Raw genomic sequence first — 19,040 nt, forward strand, 5'->3', positions numbered from 1 at the left:
ATTGGCGTCTTTGAAGGTGAGTGAGTTGAATAATACTTCTAAAATACGTCGGTTACATTTAATATTGGACGTGGATTTATCATCAACTTATCTGAACAGCTTAGCTAATACGAAGAAGTTGCGGACACTTATTATCCCTGAAGGTTCAAACCTGGTAGATCCTTTCATATTCTTAGAAAATAATCACTTGCGTGTGTTACATGTAGGTTTTTCACCAAATGATTTTAGTATTGCGCGTCCAAAGTGGCGTTCTTTGAGCGTGCTAAAACATGTAAGGTACGTTCATCTTACCTGTCTTGATCTTAGGGAAGTTGTTTATGATCAGTCCATCGGTAAGCTTTATAGTTTGCAGACATTGGTGTTGAATGTCATATCCGGTGTTCAAACTCAAATTCTTCTTTCAAATATTCAATCATTAAAGAAACTAAGATATCTTGAAGTCTCTTTCACAAATATGGTAGAACTACCCAATTCTGTCACCGGTCTTTCAAATTTGCAGACATTAGATCTCAATAATTGCGAATTGAAAGTTATTCCTGACTCCATCTCTAGTTTAAAAAATCTTAGATCTCTTATCTTGTCATTCAACCCTATTGAAGAATTGCCTCTTTCTGTCACCACCCTCTCCAATTTGGAAACATTCTATGTCAATACCCTCTTTCCCAAGTGGATGCGTGTTCCATCTGGTCTTTTAAATTTGGTGCGGTTGAAACTTATGAACTGCGTAGGAATAAAAAAACTTCCAGATGTTGTGCGGGCTCCACGTCTTAGGTGTCTTTCATCTTATGGGATGCATTTGGAGAGTTTAGATATTGGTGAATTTCCTTCCTTGATTCAACTGGAAATTACTGATATGTTCCTTCTAGAAAAATTGAGTTATACATATCCTTCTTGTCTTCGGGATCTAAAGATTACCAGCTGCAAAAGTTTAACTGAAATCCCTTCGTTTCCATCTCTATGGTATTTGGAATTAAGAACAGTGGATAAAAATTTATTATGGTCAGTGGGGAGAAACCATATGACATCTCTCACGGAATTATGGTTGGAGAATATTGAGGATCTTATATACTTCCCAATGAGCAGCATACTACAAAACAATTCTAATCTTCGAGTTGTGGTTATTAGAAATTGCAATCAGTTGGAAGGCTTTGGTGTAAATGATGGTGAGAATGAGAACGTGGTTGCTCTGGAAGGACCCGAAGTCTACAATGTCTCTCTTGAGATATTAGATCTCATTGATTGTCCAGTTCTTAAGTTTCTTCCAGATTTTCAACGATGGACTTCTCTTCATAAATTAGGCATCTTCAACTGCCCACAAGTGAAGGAGTCTTTAACCTATGATCTCAAATACCTTTCCTCTCTTAAGGAATTGTATGTTGATTTTATTCAAAGAGACGACCAGAGAGGAGATCCATCTGATATAGATGACTTGATTAATTTGCTGGTGAAGTAGCAGGTACTCTCTCTCTCTCTCTCTTTATAGTCTTGTGTTATTTGGTTTCTGAATTAAGAAATTCTATTACATCTTCCAAGATTTTAACAGGTTGATTCTTCCATACAGACATGAATTCATTTTCTACTTTATTGGTTGAGTTTATATTCTACAATTGATATAAGTGGTCTGCTTTACTAAGATTTTGTATGTCGTGAATAAATTATTACGAGGAAGTATAGTTAATATGTTTGATAGTTTATTCTTTCCAGGTTTAGCTTGATTTTTCTTACTTTTATTTGATTCTTAGGTGTATGAATAACGGCTTAGGATCAAGACGACGTAGATATGAGTTTGTGCTTCCGTCATTGTATTTTAGTCACACTCCTCACTTGTTACGCTTTGTTCTGTTGTTTTCGTTTTGCTTATGCTCCTTGTCTTCGTTTTGCCCATGCTCCGAATTACGTTTGGTTGTATTTTTGAAGCAGCAGAGCCCATGGTTTCGGTAGAGGAGCCGGTTCACCACCTTAATTAATCCAAGATTGAGACCAGGCTGCAGGTTTTTTCATTTGAATTATGTTCTGTCTCTACCTCAGCCTGCAGGTATTTTCATTTGCAAAATTTTGTTTTCATATCTTTATGTTTTTCCTCCATATGATTCATGCTGGTGCTTCAATTTGCATTTGGACTTCATGTGGTTTTATTGTGCAGCTGAATATGTACAATAATTGGATCACATGGAAAAGGATCAAAGCCGAAAGCAGGAGCCGTAGTTTGTGCACATAGAGAAGCAAATTCAGGACTTGAAGGATTGAATTGCTCATGATAGAGAAATTAGGCTACTGAAGACGTGACATATGACCATTTGCAAATTTAACAAAATTAGGTCTGCGCTGTAATACGCTCAATTGTTGAGAAGTTTAATGCTAGCAGTGCTTGGAATCTTGTCCGTAACGAGAAGCATGTGGAATCAGAGGAAATCATAAGTGAAGAAAAAGAGCCTATATTCATTATTTTCTTGGGTGTGCTTAATCTTAGTTTTGCATTATGTAGGTGTAAATTTAGGCTTATAATTTTTGTAATTTACATGTCTTGTAGGGGCAATTATGCTTTATAAAATTGAAAATTTATTTTTAATGTGGCCAAAATCCTAAAACTCATGTAAAATCAATAAAAATACATCAAATATACCATGTAAAACTAAAAACATGATCTAATTTATCTAAAATTTTTATAATTTGATTTTCACTTACGGAAATGCTATTCTAAGCCCCACTCAACGCCCTACTCAGCGCCCAAATGATGTGGCGGAACATGCTGTCAAAAACACAAAAAACACGTCACTTTTGAAAATTAACCGGTTTGAGCAACTTTCGGCTGAAACCAAATGTCTCGCGCGGGAACCAAATGTTTTGAAATCTGAATTATCTTTTCTTTTTAAGTCCACTTTATTCAGATTCGTTTGTCAAGGCAAATTGATTTATGCTCATGAGCAACTCCCAAAAATAACGAAGCTATTCCTCTTCCATTCCTTAACAGTTTTAAATGGAGATTTAACATCAAAATTCGAGACGAAGAATAAAGAGGAAGTTTTTTAAAAATGGAGAAATAAGGAGTGGACTTCAACTGTGAATGTAATGGTTACTATAAAATACTCTGGTTGTTGTTCTTTTCTATTTAAGAGAAATGATTTAGCAGGCTTTTAGTTTGGTCGTAAATTTCTCTGCACTAAGGGTGTGTATGGCTCTACAACTGTTTGACAAAATGTCTCCAACTCAAGATGCTAAGTTTATCTTTTTATAAGTCTATAAAATGTCTGAGATTTGATTTCCTAAAACAGCTTATGTACGTAGTTTGTAGTGCTAAATTCAATTATTTTTTTCATGAACAAAAGGCAATATTACATTTCCATGCTATATGATGGCTTCTAATTAGTGAACGGTGAGCTGGTGAGTGTTGCCAGTTTTAGATGCAGCACAAGAAAGCACAATTGTGTTGTCTCCACTTAGCACACACAATGCACTAGCTAACATTTTTGTTGTTTGCACTTCTTGTGTTGCTATCATTCCCTCCCAGTTGAATGTACAATCCAATAATAATAAAAAAAAACATCCCGCAGCTTGCAAGCACCACCAAATTTCAAATTGTAACTAGCATTATCAACACAAAATAACTTCAAATGAATAACAATTAAAACTGCATCACTTAATTTTCAATGTTATAAACTCATACAGTTAATAAGTAAGGTTGCTGAGTTTTGTTATTCACATAATAACTACCAAAAAACCCAAAAATCAGCACAAGGTTCAATATTATGCACTATCCAAACTGTCCTCCAAACATCCATGGATTAAGCACGGCGGACAGATAAGAAAACGACGACCCTTGAGTCACTGCATTCGGGTCCTACAATAATCGCAACAAAAAATTCATTACCATTCGGGTCTCACTATTACTAAGTGATCTAACTGAAAATAAGAAAGTTTAATTTTTCTAACATCTTACCATCGGCAGTCCTGCATAATTTGAATGGGGAATTGGATATAATCCCCATGGTTGGTATACAGGCGCTTGTGGTGGTACTCCATTGGACACGACACTCTCTTGTGTGGCATATGTTGCTTGAGATTGCTGGAAAAAAACATATATGATCCAAATCATATTAGTTGAGAAACAAGACGAAACTAGGACATCCATAACGTAAATGATGCTACTTAAACGTGGGAGTTCTAACACTAAAGTAGGGCGTTTTTTATGTTTTTAACAGCATGTTCCGCCACGTCATTTGGGCGCTGAATAGGGCGTTGAGTGGGGCTTAGAATAGCATTTCCGTTTCACTTAATTAATATTATAAAGTCAATGAAAATACCAAAAAATGGGGCCGCCTTCGGCCACATACCCGCTAGTATATACATTTTTAGCATATAAATTTGCCCTCACTTGGAAAAAAGTCTGGCTCCGTCAGTGGCTTCTTTACCTCCACGAGGAAGACAAAGCGATGGCAAGTTTAAGTTATAAGTATATATGTTGTGAATTAAAATTTTATATTAATTCACCAAAACCAGATCTACTCTAAAAGCATGTGATTTCAAGAACATGATTCTTCGATTACTGTCCAAAAGACGTCGACAAGTATGTAGTATATACAGTTATGAGAGTGCATGCAAATAAGTTCACCTGTTTTTTCTTCGAGAAGTACACAAATTGGAAGCTCAAGAATGAAGTGAGTATCAAACTTCATAGTAATTGTGCTTTCATATTTGAATTCAAGGAAGATGAGGATCGTATAAAAGTGCTAGAATTAGGTTCGTCCTATATTTCTTGTTGCCTTTTCACTGTGAGACCTTGGTCTAACTTGATAGAATCTTCAACTGCGAGCATTAGAACCCTACCCATTTGGGTATTGATTTACAATGTGCCTCTGCGCATATGGGATAATGAAGGCCTTAGCTTAATCTCTAGCTTCCTAGGAAAGCCTATACTTGCAGATGATTATACTCTAAATAGAACAAGATTATCCTATGCTAGAGTTTGTATTGAAGTTGATGTAGAGTTCGATTATCCTGTTAGCGCTCCCCTAATGATTGATGGTAAGATTGCATTGGAAATGCCCGTTGAATATCAATGGAAACCTCCCAAGTGTGATTTGTGTAAGGTGTTTGGGCACTCTTCTTCAAACTGTACAAAGAAGTGGAAACCAAGATGGTCAACAAAGAAGAATGGAAAGATTTTGGAGAAATCTCAGCCAAAATCTCAAGGAGATAGTGGAAATAAGAATGAAGGTTTAGTGGATACTCAAGTGAATGTAAGTGAACTGGATGGGGGCAGAGATTCTACAACTGTAGCTAATGAACTACATGTCACTAAGGTAGTAACAGGAGGGATTGCCACAACTAAGGTTGTCGAGCAAGTTTCAGCTGATAATGGGGTTGATAAGGGGATTAATGTATCCCCAACAAAAGATTCTTTAAAGCAAAGCAAGAATACTGCTAGTGGTTGTAAGAAGATGGATGGTGCAACAGAAAAAGGAGTGAATGGATCTACTTCAACTTCGGCTACTACAAGAATTGGCGGTGGTAAAATAAGTGATGGAGCAACAATGGAAAAGGTAAAAGTTTCAGCTTCTGTAATAAAATCTCCTGGAAAATCTGAGACAACTGAGGTGCAAAAGATTGCGAAAGAGGTAAAGCACAACCCTTTTGTAATGCTTAGTGATTTTCCGTACAAATCTCAAAGTCGATTTCTAATAGATAGTAGGAAGATTTCTGCTGGTGACAATTTAGTCAAGGATGGTGGCTCCAATATCTCTGTTTCAGATTGCACCACAACTGAGATTTGGAATGTTGCAGAAAGCAAGAACAAAAGCGTTGCCAGGAGCAGCGATAATTCAGCAAAAGTGAGTACCAATAACACATTTAGTTTGTTGAGCAATGAGGAAGATCCTTCTTCTCGGGATAAAGATATAGTTACTGTTGAAGAGTGCGAGGATGTTAGTGATGGGTTGTCGGATGTAGAATCTGACAAGTATAATCATCCAAAGGCTTATGAAAACAAAGCTGGCAAAAAAACAGAGAAAGAGCGCTCACGGCTTAAATGGAATGGCAATCTTCCTGATGAGAGCATGGGTAAAGGCCAAAGATCTGCTGCACGGAAGCATAAGTAGCTAGACTTGATATATTTTGGTCTGTTTGCAGAAGTTATGTTGCAACTTAAATTTTCTATTTGTCTGGTTTGTATTGGGTGTTGGCTTGTCCATACTTTTGGTTTGTTTAGTTTGTTTTTGGTGCTGGATCTTTCCTCACCTCTGGAATCGTTAAGGCGTTCTCATCTTGTATTCTTTTTCTCCTTTTATCAATGAATTTTAACCTTTCAAGTCAAAAAAAAATTAAAGAAGAGAATGAATTTAGTAAAACTCAAAGAATATATCAGAGCTAATGTAGCAGTACTTGTTATAACTTATATGTGATTTGTTTCTTTTACATTTGCCCGTGATAAGTAATGAATTGAATAGCCTGTCAATGATTTAGTGACTCTTTGCCCGGAAAGTTCAACAAGCAATGAAACCCGGCTATAATCTAGTTCATGAAAAAAAGCGTAGGCATGGTGCATCATGGTGTAAATTTTGGAGTTTGATTTTGGGTTTAACAAGTTTGGCTTAGTTTTAGTCAAAATCAATTCCCCCTATTATCCACCGGATAAACCCCCGTCTTTTGGTTTCATTTTGTCTCGCAAACACCACTTCCTCGCTCTCCTTTCTCTCTGAAAATCAAAATCTTCAACTTTTTACAGAAAAAACACTCTCTCAACTCAAACTGATACCCCAGAAACAAAATTACTATAAAAAACCCCAAATTTCTTCACTATCTCTCTCTCTTACAACTCTCACAAAACCCCAAGTCGGTCCTAAAAAAGACGGCACAGACAATCACATACAATTTATTTATTGTCCCTCGGTAAGATGATCAGTAATTGCTAATACAATGTCGACTAAATCAATAAATTCCCTATTCTGCTTCGTCAAGAGAGATGGTGTGGATGGAGGTGATCCAAAAGATTCTTCACAAAGTTTTGCATAATTTGCAAATGCAGTAGCCTGCTTTTTAAATCCAAAGAAGTCCCTAGATCCCAACGCATTAGAAGAAGCAAAAATATCGTGCAAACAAGAGAAATAAAGCCGGTGACAATGCTCAAGATGGCCCTTCTGAGCACTAGTAGCTTTTCGTAGCATATCTGTTATTTGGTTATATATGTTTGTGGCATTGGCATCTGCCCAATTGTTTGCCAGAAACGCAGTATGTAGAAGATATTCTTGCGTTAAATCTGGAATATCTGCTAACACTCTACGGCAATAACTCGGATTTTTTGTCCGAGAACAAATTTCTCCAACATTGATAGCATTACTGCTATACATATTGTTCCAGACTTCTCTTGTTGCGATCGTTGTTCTGGTGAGCAAACATACAACGAAAAGAGAAGAAACAATTGATGATGTAGCGTGTGATGATAAAACCATGGCGCCTAAAATTTAAGATGAGACGTTTTAGCCTAGAGAATGGAAATCTGTTAATGTCTCATTGTACCGGATAACAATTCTCTTATAGGGCATTGACGAGGTTATCTATGGATATTTTCACTCAAAAAGGCAACTTGCGAATTTGTTTTAGATGCAAAAATCTTTACTAATTAAACAATATCTTATTCCATAATTAAAGACGTTTATATCTCTTTTTGTTCATTCTCAGTGAACCCGTCGATCTTGTTGTTTGCTTACCATATGTCGCGTTTGTAAGGTTATTGTACAAATTGTTGATTTTTTTTACTTTTTTTTCCTCTTTGTAAGTTTATTCAATAATTTGTAGTTGCAGTTTCCTCTATAAACTGATGCTTATATTATACTCCCTCCAGTTCTAAATTGTAGGCTTGTTTGTGTGTAAATTTGCACACAAACCAACCTAGTTTTTAGAAACAGGGGGAGTACGCTTTATGTTTTGGAGGTGGTTCTTGATGTTCAGTATCAACGAAACAAGATTTGGGATATTAGTAAAAGGTAATGAAAAATGTGTTGGTAGAGTTAGCAAAGGAAGAAACTGTACCACTGTTGTTAAAAGGCCATGGATTATGGAACATTTGATGATGATTAACAGAATGATGCACCAGTGGCGAATCTATTGTACGAAGCAAGAGTGTGTAGTTGTGACCCCTTGCTTCCAGAAACCTCAGCTAAGAGGTATAGTTGCGCCCCCTCAAGCTCGTTAGCCAACTAAATTTTTTAACGAAAACATTTTATGGATTGATTAACTAGCAAGTAACAAGTTTGGGGGTATTTGATAAACGCATTTATGCGTCTATCTTGATCTCAGTTCTCTGTAATGTTGGTACTCGATTTTGTGGTTATTTTGCTATTTTATGTAACTGTAGGTGTCTTTGGAGAAATAAGATTTTGAGGAACAAATTGCTCGAATACTGGCCTTTGAACCTCTAGAGAAAATGGCTAAAGGCACCCAAAAAGTGTTAAAGGTATCCGGAGGAGTTGATAAAGGCACCCAGGAGTTTTACTGTTCACAACCAAAATTACTACTTGTAGCACAAAAATTTCTATTCGTACCCTAGGAATTGTTATTTGTACCTAAAATTACTAAACGGACACCGGAAAAGGATAAGGGGAGACCATCTTCTCCATTTGAAATTTCAGTTTTGCCGGCAAAGTTGTTCTTCATGAACCTGATTTAAAGTTCGAATTTTGGGGTAGTTTTAAAGAGATTCAATTGCTGGATTTTGTCTTAATGGACCTGTTTGAGCTTAACATAGATGTTATGGGCGATTTCTCCGATCTCAATTGAAGTAAAATAGGGAAGAAGGGTTTATCGGGTATGATTTATAAAATTTGGGAAACTGGCGTGTGGTTGGAGGGAGTCAAACAAGAATTAGAAGATGTTGGCAACATGTTGAAGCAATGTTGCGTACAAAATAGGCGTACAGAGCAGAGAAAGGAAATTGCTAAAGCCACCCCAAAAAATTGTCAAAGGTACCCGGAGGAGTTGATAAAGGCATCCAGGAGTTTTACTATTTACAACCTAGAATTACTACTTGTAGCACACAAATTTCTATTCCTATCCCAGAAATTATTATGTATACCTAAAATTGATATAGGGACACCGGAAAAGGATAAGGGGAGACCATCTTCTCCATTTGAAATTTCAATTTTGGCGGGAAAGTGATTCTTCACGAACCTGATTTAAGGTTCAAATTTTGAGGCAATTTCTGTTGGCGGGAGAGAGATTCAATCGTTGTATTTTGTTTTAATGGACCTGTTCGGGCCTATGGGTGATTTTTGTTAAAAATATTGGTTAATTTGTGATTAAACAAATCTAGAAAAATCTAAATATTTTAAGTCGGTGAAGGAAGGGTAAATAATTTTCTAGAGGAAGTAAAGTCTAGAACGTCCTAGGCTGGTCAGTACCTAGACTAGTCGTAATTATCTAGAGTCTTCTACTCTAGACTTTTCTAAGTTTCAGTCACGTGTAAATCTAGAGAATTCGTTCTCTAGAAAATTTCTTAGCCTTAGTCGGTCATATCTCTAGAATTTTCATTTCTAGACCTTTCTTGGTAGTCGATGATTGAGTCTATAAATAGACAGTCGATGGGGTCATTTTGAATCATGGAAAGCTCAAGTGAGTGGAGAAGATAGTAAGAGTGAGAGCTAGTACTAAGAGCGAAAGTTCCGTTGTAAACAGTGAGCCAAAGTGCTACACGAAAAGTCCCTTGTAAACATTTTCATACTAATCAAAGCCTCACCTTTCCATTAACCAACTTCTTTTCTTAAAATCATTTCCCAAATCAACTATTTAACCCATCATATTTCCGCATTGCGCCAACAAATTTGGTATCAGAGCAAACCTAACCCAGTAATCCTAAAACTGTACCCATGGCAATTAACCAAAGTATTCAAGGTTTCAATTATGCCCAAAGTCTAATTCCAATTTTTAATGGTGAGAGTTATGATTATTGGAGTTTACAAATGAAAACATTATTCATTTCACAAGATTTATGGGATTTTGTAGAAGATGGTTATAAGGTACCCGAGTCGGCAGAAGCTCTATCGTCATGGACGGATGCAGAGAAAAAGGAGTACAAGGAGAACAAGAAGAAGGATGCTAAAGCACTACTATAATAATGGTCATTCTTAAGAAAATGTGTCGACCCTAATATCCTAAAGTAATTAGCTTTAGTCTCAAAACTTAATAACCGACACATCTGAAAATCATATGTTCCCACAATTGGAAGAAACGTTTTTGGTGGGAAAACAAAGTCAATTTTGGTATCATAGCCTGGGTTAACCACATCAACCAGAGGATGGGTTTCTAACGACTGAGCTTCTTTGTGGACATCATTAGGTTCGGGAAAACATGTATGAAGATAATCTTGTAAGATGGTTGAGGCATAAATGTCAAGTCCTACACGAGGGAACTTTCTAAGTGTTAAAGCACATGGAGAATGATAATCACCCCCAAATTTAGAGTTTTCTGTGTCTCTAGAAAGACTAGTCACAACTTCCCTAATTTCTAGGTCATCAGATTCCTGGAAATGGTCAATGGATTCTTCTAAGTTGGGTTCATCCTCACTCATTTCTACGAGTTTATCATCTTCTAAGACTAGTGTTTCTAAATCGCTAGATTCTAAACCAGTATTCTCAGGGTAAACTCTTTCCTCTAAACCATCATTACAATCATACAAAGGATTATCAACGGAATTTTCTAGTAAAGGCTCATTAACTAATGTGTTAATCATAATAACTTCCTCTGATTCACTGATAGGCACATCAAATAATGGATTATCCAACACACAACAGGCTAAAGGATCATGAATTGCATCGTCTAAAACGGTGGTATCTCTAGTAAAATCCTCATCCTTTTGAATAGGTGAATAATTATTAAAATTATTTGGATTTGAACTAGAAACAACACTATCATTATAAAGCTCAATTGGAGTAACAAATTTCTGATCACTATGCCTACATATTTCATGTTCTTCATCAATATTATCCTCATCATAGTCATCCTTATTATAACATGAAAATGATCGAACCTCATCTAAACAAGTTGTGTCACCAATTCTAAACTCTTCATCTTCATTATTATAAAAATTATCCTCATTTTCACGGGTGAGATAAGAAAGAATATATTGACAATCACGAGTAATTCGAGAAATTCTTTCTTCCTTCTCTAATTTATGCATACGTGTTAACTCAGCAAACTCACGTGTTGACTCAGTTAACTTACATGTTGACTCAGTTAACTTACTGAGGTTATATTCTAAAGAAGGTTCACTCACCGTTAAAGTTCTTTCGTCCATAACTAAGTCATCTGTATCCGCTAACTTATGTGTGGAGTCAAGTAACTTACGCGTTTACTCAAGTATCTTACGTGCTTCATCTAGAGGAGAGGAATTATAAGAATCTTGCTCGCATGACTGGTATGCATGTGGATAGTAATTTGGCTCACCATGGTATGACCCATATCCTTCAAAAGGATGGCGTTCCCAACCACTATTCACACTCTGGTCAGAATAGGAGTAATGTTCATACTGCTCAGTCGGATACTCATTGTATTTGCTATTATAATACCAGTTCGACATCCTAACTGCAAGGGAATTCTAAAAAAACACAAAGAAGGCTGTCTCGACCACAACAAGCCTAATTTATATAGCAAACAAAAAGCGTGATGGCTCCACTTAGATTGTTTCTAGACCAGCTTTTAATCCTTCGAAAGGGAATTCGTTACAATTTAAGCAAACCCCTCTGGAATCAATCCGAGTCAAAGTAAGTTGAATAGAGGCGAGGGAAGCTACGTGGAGCTTTGATACCCAAGGCCTCACCGCATTACAAGGCGGCGCAGTCACGCATTCAACTCACAGAAACCATCATGAACTTTGAAGTATGCTTAAAAGAGTAACCAATATTTTTCGAATGACTTTCCTATTAATCTCGTTACCCTATCGGTCTCGTTCTAGTCAGTATTTTAAACTTAGGTTCGCGTAGGTTACGTGTTCCTAAGACGGACAAGAAGGAAACGGTGATGAAATCCGAGTCCTTATCTTTATTTGGCCAGTCCTTTCCCTTTACTAGAAAATTAAATCCGATTTCAGGTCCTCAACATATATGCATACAAAATCATCCAGTAAACCCGCTGACAGGGGATTCCCGGGTGTTTAGAATTCTTACCTTCCGTTCCAGACGGGGGATGAACCGTTGAAGTCGACTCGGGCCACAACTCCAATGTCGTGTACGAACCCGAGGGGCCGAGACGATATTGTAATCGTCGTCCTTCTCTGCACACAGTTTATATTTAAAACTACCCTTCCGTAGGGTTTAAAAAAAATAAAGTCCCAAAGTTCAATGTCCGAAAATTAAAAAATGTCCAAAAATAAAAGATTACAAAAATAAAAACCTTAATTACAGTTTCTAAAAAAAATAAAATAGAATAGAATATCTATATACAAAAATTTTCTTCTTCACTCCTTTTGGATTCCTCCTTTCTTTTCTTCTTTGGCTTCGCTTTTGTTTTCAGCACTTTCTCCCCTTTTCTTTAGCTCAGTTAAAAATATGAAAGCAAACAAGAAATACCAAAAGGCGTAAAAAGGAACAAATTAAAAAAAACCTAAAAACAAATTTATAAACAAATCCGCGTCGGCGGCGCCAAAAATTGATCGAATTTTGAATAGTGGTAAGTAGAGTTGTCGTTCACTCGGACTTGTTGAAATTGATTATAGGCTTAAATATAAAAATACTAAAAATAAGAAATTATATACAAAATATGTCACGGGATGAAGAATTCACTGGGACTCAGGATTTCACTGATTTCATATTCAAGTGGTTCAAAAATTAATCCTAGACATTTATCGCTCAAACAAAAGAAATATCAACTCTAATATTTTGCCAATGATAGATTACGTAAAACATCAATTGTAAATTACAATGATAGTGTATCTAAAGCACCTACGACTAAGCATACACTATCTAACAAGATGACAATTGATTAATAGAAATCATAAATCATTTAAAATCGGTGCAAAAAGTAAATAAAAGAATTAATCAAATTACCACATTGATGAAATACAGCTTCCTCCGTCATCCCAATGTTGGGTTTATCTCATTAGATTGGAAACACGCTCGAAATATAATTTCATTGCTCAAAGTGTTTACAAATAATGAAAATGGGAGAAAATTATTAACGCAATGATTTTATTTTTTCTCTCCCCCTCAAATGTGCTCTCTAGATCTTTATTTATACACAGAAATACACATTACTCAAATATATTCTTCCATAACTCCAAAATCTTCTTCTTTTTAATTAAAAATATCTTCAGGAATTTTTCCTTCTCTTTATTCTCCATATTTCTTTACTAAACTCATATCTTCTTTAATTCGCAGAACAAAAACCAAGATAAAATCTTCGAAGGATATCTCTCTTGTTTAATACAAGATAACTTCCTTTTTCTTCAAATTCTTCCTGTTTATAAGGCAAGAAGATATTCTTATCTTAAAGATAATAAATCATTTACCGGTGGAACCAAATTTCCCGCAAATATTCTTTTTGAATGTTGAGATGAAAGGTGCCTCTTATCCTTCTGTTGGGGTGCCGATAGTAATTTGGGTGTTGAGAACAAATTTGGCCTGCACATAACAGCGGGTTCCCCTTAGCTAAATCTGAGGTCCGCTTAGCAAATGTCCTCCGGGGGTGCCTTTAGCAGTTTTTCGAGCCGATTCTTCCAAAAACGTTTATTTTCCAAAAATACCTACAAACACACAAAACACCAAAATTAGTACAAAATCGAGTACCAACAATACGAAACATTGAGGACAAATTAGACACAAAAATGCGTCTATCACTCACTCCCACAACCTGATAATGAATTGCGTTACTTCTTCGACTTTTTCTATCATTTTGAATGGTACTCATTATGGGAATTTTAAGAGTGGGAGAGGATTACGTCAAGGTTGTCCGTTATCACCAGCATTATTCATAATATGCTCTCAAGGTTTATCTTTACTGATGGAAAAATTCGAATTTTTGAACCTGTACGGTAGTTATCAATTCAACAATGGAGGACCTTCTATCAGTCATCTCATGTTCGCTGATGACTTGTTCTTCTTCGGTAAAAACTCAGAGTATAATGGAGAGCAACTGAAGAAAATCCTAAATACTTACACTTCGTTCTCAGCTCATATCATAAACTACTCTAAATCCTCAATTAACTTCAATTCTGGTTGTTCTAGTTTTCATAAAGGGAGAACCATACAGAAGTTTGGAGTAAGAGAAATGGAAGTAAGATAGAAATATTTGGGATCATATCCTCTGAAGTCCGACTACAACATTGAAACACATGAATCTTTAATTTCCAAGTTTGATAGTAAACTTGCAGGTTATAGATCATTCTTTGTTAATTCGATAAGAAGAACAGTTCTTTCAAAAAATGTTCTTTCAGCCATCCCCATCTATTCAATGGGTATCAGTAAACTTCCAAAGGGTGTGATCAACCATATTTCTCATATCCAACGTGCTTTCTGGTGGGGACATGATACTTATACAAAAACATGTCACTTCATCAATTGGGATAAAATGGCAAGAGAAAGAAAGATGGTGGCCTTGGTTTGAGAAACATGAAACATGTGAATATTTCTATGGTCTCTAAATTAGTTTGGAGATTCTTGAATCTCCAGATGCTGCATGGGTGAAAATGTATAATCCAAAATATCTCCATTCAGTTTCATTTTGAGACAGTGATACAAAACCGGGAGACTCTAAGACATGGAAGGATATGCTGTCGATTAAGGAAATCGTTTTGAATAATTGTTGTTGGTTTATTGGAACAGGTAACTCAATTAATATCTGGAAAGATCCGTGGATTCCAGGTATTCCTGGATTCAGACCATCTAGATCAAACCAGATAACTGTTGACATGGAGCTAGTTTCATACTTGATTATCCAAGGGCAGAAACTCTGGAATATTGAGTTATTACTGCAACTGTTTACGGTAGATCAGGTGGAAATAATTGCTAACATATATCTTCCGCAAGATGAGTTGATTGAAGACAAACTCGTTTGGCTGAAAACAAAGTCTGGTGTTTTTATGGAGAAATCTTACTACAAGGTGCTGGCAGATAATGTGGCAACTACCTCTACAATTTCTTCTTTTCCGTGGAAGAAATTTTGGAAGAACATGAAAATAATGCCAAAGACTCATACTTTGTCTGGAAGGTCTTACATGATGGGCTAGCAGTATATGGGAACCTATCAAAGTTTAACATGCATATTCAGCTCGTTTGTGTATTATGTAACTCTGCAGAGGAAACGGTGCATCACCTGCTGTTCTCCTGTCAATTTTCAAGGGAAGTCTTTCAAGCAAGTCCTATACAAATTGACACTTCAGTTGGAAATACGCAGATGGAGATCGTCCAACATTGGGTGGATCAATCTGATCAAAGAATAATGCTAAATTTAGGTTCATGCATATTGTGGAATATATGGAAATCTAGAAACGACAGAATATTCAACAATGTGCAACCAGCAATCCCTCTATTCATTCATAAAGCCCTCCAAGATTTTAAGAGTTTTGATTTACACCATGCACTGAATTATTGCTCTTTAGCTCCTGTGCAGAGGCAGAATGTATCTCAGTGGAAAGCTCCTCCTCAGTTTCACATCAAAATCAACGTTGATGCAGCTTACTCAGATGGAAAAGGAGCTGCAGCTGCTGTTGCAACAGACTCATCAGGTAGACATTTGGGAAGCGGAGCCTTCTGTGTTAAATTTTTTCTCATCAATGGTGGCTGAGGAAAAAGCTTATGGTCTTGGTACTCAATTGGCTAGGGGAATTCAGGGCTCCAGAATCACTATCGAAGGGGATGCTGAGGATATCCCAAAAGCTATTACAGGGAATACGAACGATATTCCTTGGAGTGTTCGTTCCACTGTTCTCTCTATTCGTGATCGCGTCAAGGATTTTAGTGCCATTAAGTTCACTGCAGTTCCTAGAGACGCAAATTCAATTGCACATGATTTAGTTCAATTTGGAATCTTAAACTTTCAAAACAGACGGTGGTCATTTGATGATCCCCTTTTTGTATTATGCAATGTCTCAACTCTTTTGAGAATTAATAAAAATTATTATTTGTTTCCTTCGAAAAAAAAAAAGTTCTCTCATGGTCCAAAATCTATAATTAACTCAAAGCTTTAATTGAAATTATAATTGATCAAAGCTTTTGGAATTTCTTAATCCACAACAAAAACTTGCTTTCTTATGCGATTTCCTGTGTATATACGAATTAGGTCTGTTGGATGCATTAACATGTATATGAATGATGAATCAAAAACCCAATTGTCCCATTTAATTTTCGTTTTCGAGGTAATATTTTACGTATGAGCAACTATACATTCATGAACTAATTTACATCGATTTTTCATGACCGTATATCTTCAGTATATACCATCTTATTATTCAATATAATTTGAAATTTATATGAGATTGAACGAAATTGAAATTTAATATTACCTAGATAAGATGTTGGAGTAAACTGTAAAATTTATGTTATTAAATTGGAAACCTAAATCTGGTTATGGATAACTAGGTTTCTCTTTTGTTCTATTAGAATGTACGTACTCGGGAGTCGAGGGAAGTGTAATGGTGTAGGAGGCATTTGGTTAAACATAAAATTACTATCTATTGATCTTTACACGTGGTTTACCCCACAACGGCGGACTGTGTTACTGCCAAACCTTACGTTCTTAGTACTCTTTAAAATTCAACTTTGTGCTTGAATTTTGTAACATTGTGGAACTTAGATTTTGATTAACTTGTGATTAATAATTTGATAAGAAGTCAGTGAAGTATGTTGAGTCGAATGGTGGGAGTGAAGTGAGCAAGCATAAAGATAAGGTAAACTATTGAATGACCGGGTGTCATTATGCAGCTAATGTGACTTATTTGGATAGTAATTGCTTAAAATTAGAACAGCTTAGTGTAACCCTACTTTATTCACCACTATGGGTACAATATTTATTCTTTAGATATGAAAAGGATAAACTCATTAAGTTAGAAAAATCTCTCATTCTAAAAGTAAAAGAATTAATATTTCTTTATCAACTTTTAGTTTTTAGGATTAATTTTTACTTTGGGTATTCAACATTCCAAATCTATCATATATAATTTTAAAATCTTCTTACAAATTAATGACTAAAATCAATTATAATGGAATGCATTTGAGAAAAATGTTCACTTGCCCATGAATAGTTTAAAAAGTTTCAAAGAAACCGGAAATTATCACGTAAGGAAAGAAAGTGGAGTATGGAAGTGGGACTGGTGACCGGAGGAAGGCAGTCAGTAAGTGTTTTCCGGTGCAGGCAGGTGCAAGCCAAATTAATTTTGGGCTTTTTAATAAAGTGGTCAACTTTTTGAAACATATTTAGGAAAATGACCGGTTTTTTGAATCATTATATAAAGGAGCCGAGATAGACTTTTTCAAAAAACGGGTAACAGCAGTTAAATGGCTATGTGTCAGTTATCCTACACTGTAAATGACATTTAAACCCCTTTCATGGACCGACTAGGTCGTGTCATGAATCGTTTTCGAGCTAACTCGGTGACTCAGACCAAGTAAAGAACATCATTTAGGAATTTCTACATACATCTTGAGTGTGTGAAACTGGTAACTAAGATATAGATTTTGATTGATTTGTAAAATTTTCAATATCTAGCACACATTCATTATCGTAGATAATCACAAACACTAAATGTTCATATATCATACACCATTCATCACAATTAACCAACAACAAAGAACCAGATTGAACCAGGTGAGAGTGGGTTAGTTTTACCAGCTCTAAAAGACGGAAAGAATTGATGTTGCTGTAGTGTTTAAACAGAGAATATTGAAATGGCTTTCTCAACCACTCTTCAATAACATCAAAATCCAATTAAACTAATACTGTATCAAACTAAAAAGGAATCAAGAAGAAGTATGTAACCCTTTTCAAAACCTAAACCTCGTGAAGAACCCTAATTCAGAAATTAAAACCAAAACCTCAAATTGAATCAATTAAAAATTAAGAATTACTACCGATCAAAAAAAAAAAATCAAGAATTACTAATTCATGAACAATTACAACTACCCATTTCATTAATTCGCAAAAGAAATTCGTATTTGAACTACCTATTTCAAAATGAAAATAAATCTCCATATAAAACCCGAACCTATTCGATGGAGAATTTTTTATCGCATTCATTAGTTATCATCATCATGGTCAGTATGAATCAATCGTAAAAAAGGATTTATTTAAAGTCTACTTTCATCAATCGTGGGTGATAAGTTGTAGTCGTGAAATAGTTGGGAGGAGCAGAGAAGAAGATAAACCATTACCGCTGTTGGGTGGAGTTTTGCTGTAAGCCAAGAAAGGGAAGAGCAAAAGGTTAGTGAATCGAAAGTGAAGAAGGATAGTTATATTAGTAAGGATAAATTAGTAATTTTAAGCCCAGAATTTGACTAATTCAACGTGGTTGACCATTCTGGTGGGTCCAGCTACAAAAACTAACTGTTTGGCTAGTTTATATAAGACCACTGAAAATTGGCCGGTTTCTTAATTTGCCCATTAATTTTGCAAGTCGATAAAATGCGACCTATGTGGGCAAATCAGTACACCGTATTGTCCATCGGGCCAACTTCTACTGTCTCTTCGTTTCTTTGACTCGGGAACACCATTTCCCCTCTCCACTCTCTCTTTTTCTCAAAAAAAAAAAATTCCCTTTGACACTGAAACCCCCAATTTCTTCACTTTTGGTCCCTAACAATTCCTTCAAAGAAGAACTACATTTCTTCAGAATCTCAAACTTTTTGTAAAACCCTAATTTTGTTGCTTGTCTCTGCAATTGAAATATATCTTTTTAAGTTTGATTTGAGTTGTTATCTAAATAAAAAATTTCAAAAGTTTTTTTACCATAAAACCCACAATCTCTTTCACCCTAAAACCCCCAATCTCTTCCTTCAAAATCTCTTGCAATTGAAATATAAGTATCTTTTTGTGGGTTTATTTTGATTTGAGTTCTTACCATTAAA

At 35.7% G+C, this 19,040-nt stretch overlaps 1 protein-coding gene across 1 annotated transcript; it reads right to left on the reverse strand.

Moving 5' to 3' along the window:
• Positions 1 to 6,872: 6,872 nt before the first annotated feature.
• LOC113273654 (pectinesterase inhibitor-like) lies at positions 6,873 to 7,343 on the reverse strand. Its single transcript, XM_026523303.1, has one exon. It carries the CDS (start codon positions 7,341 to 7,343, stop codon positions 6,873 to 6,875), a length of 471 nt encoding a protein of 156 aa, XP_026379088.1.
• Between the last annotated feature and the right edge of the window lie 11,697 nt (positions 7,344 to 19,040).

The sequence above is a fragment of the Papaver somniferum genome, chromosome 1, assembly GCF_003573695.1.
Source record: "Papaver somniferum cultivar HN1 chromosome 1, ASM357369v1, whole genome shotgun sequence".
Lineage (NCBI taxonomy): Eukaryota > Viridiplantae > Streptophyta > Magnoliopsida > Ranunculales > Papaveraceae > Papaver > Papaver somniferum.

Coding starts and splice junctions, on each gene's coding strand:
- LOC113273654 (XM_026523303.1), bottom strand. CDS start 7,343: ATGTATAGCAGTAATGCTATCAATGTTGGAGAAATTTGTTCTCGGACA.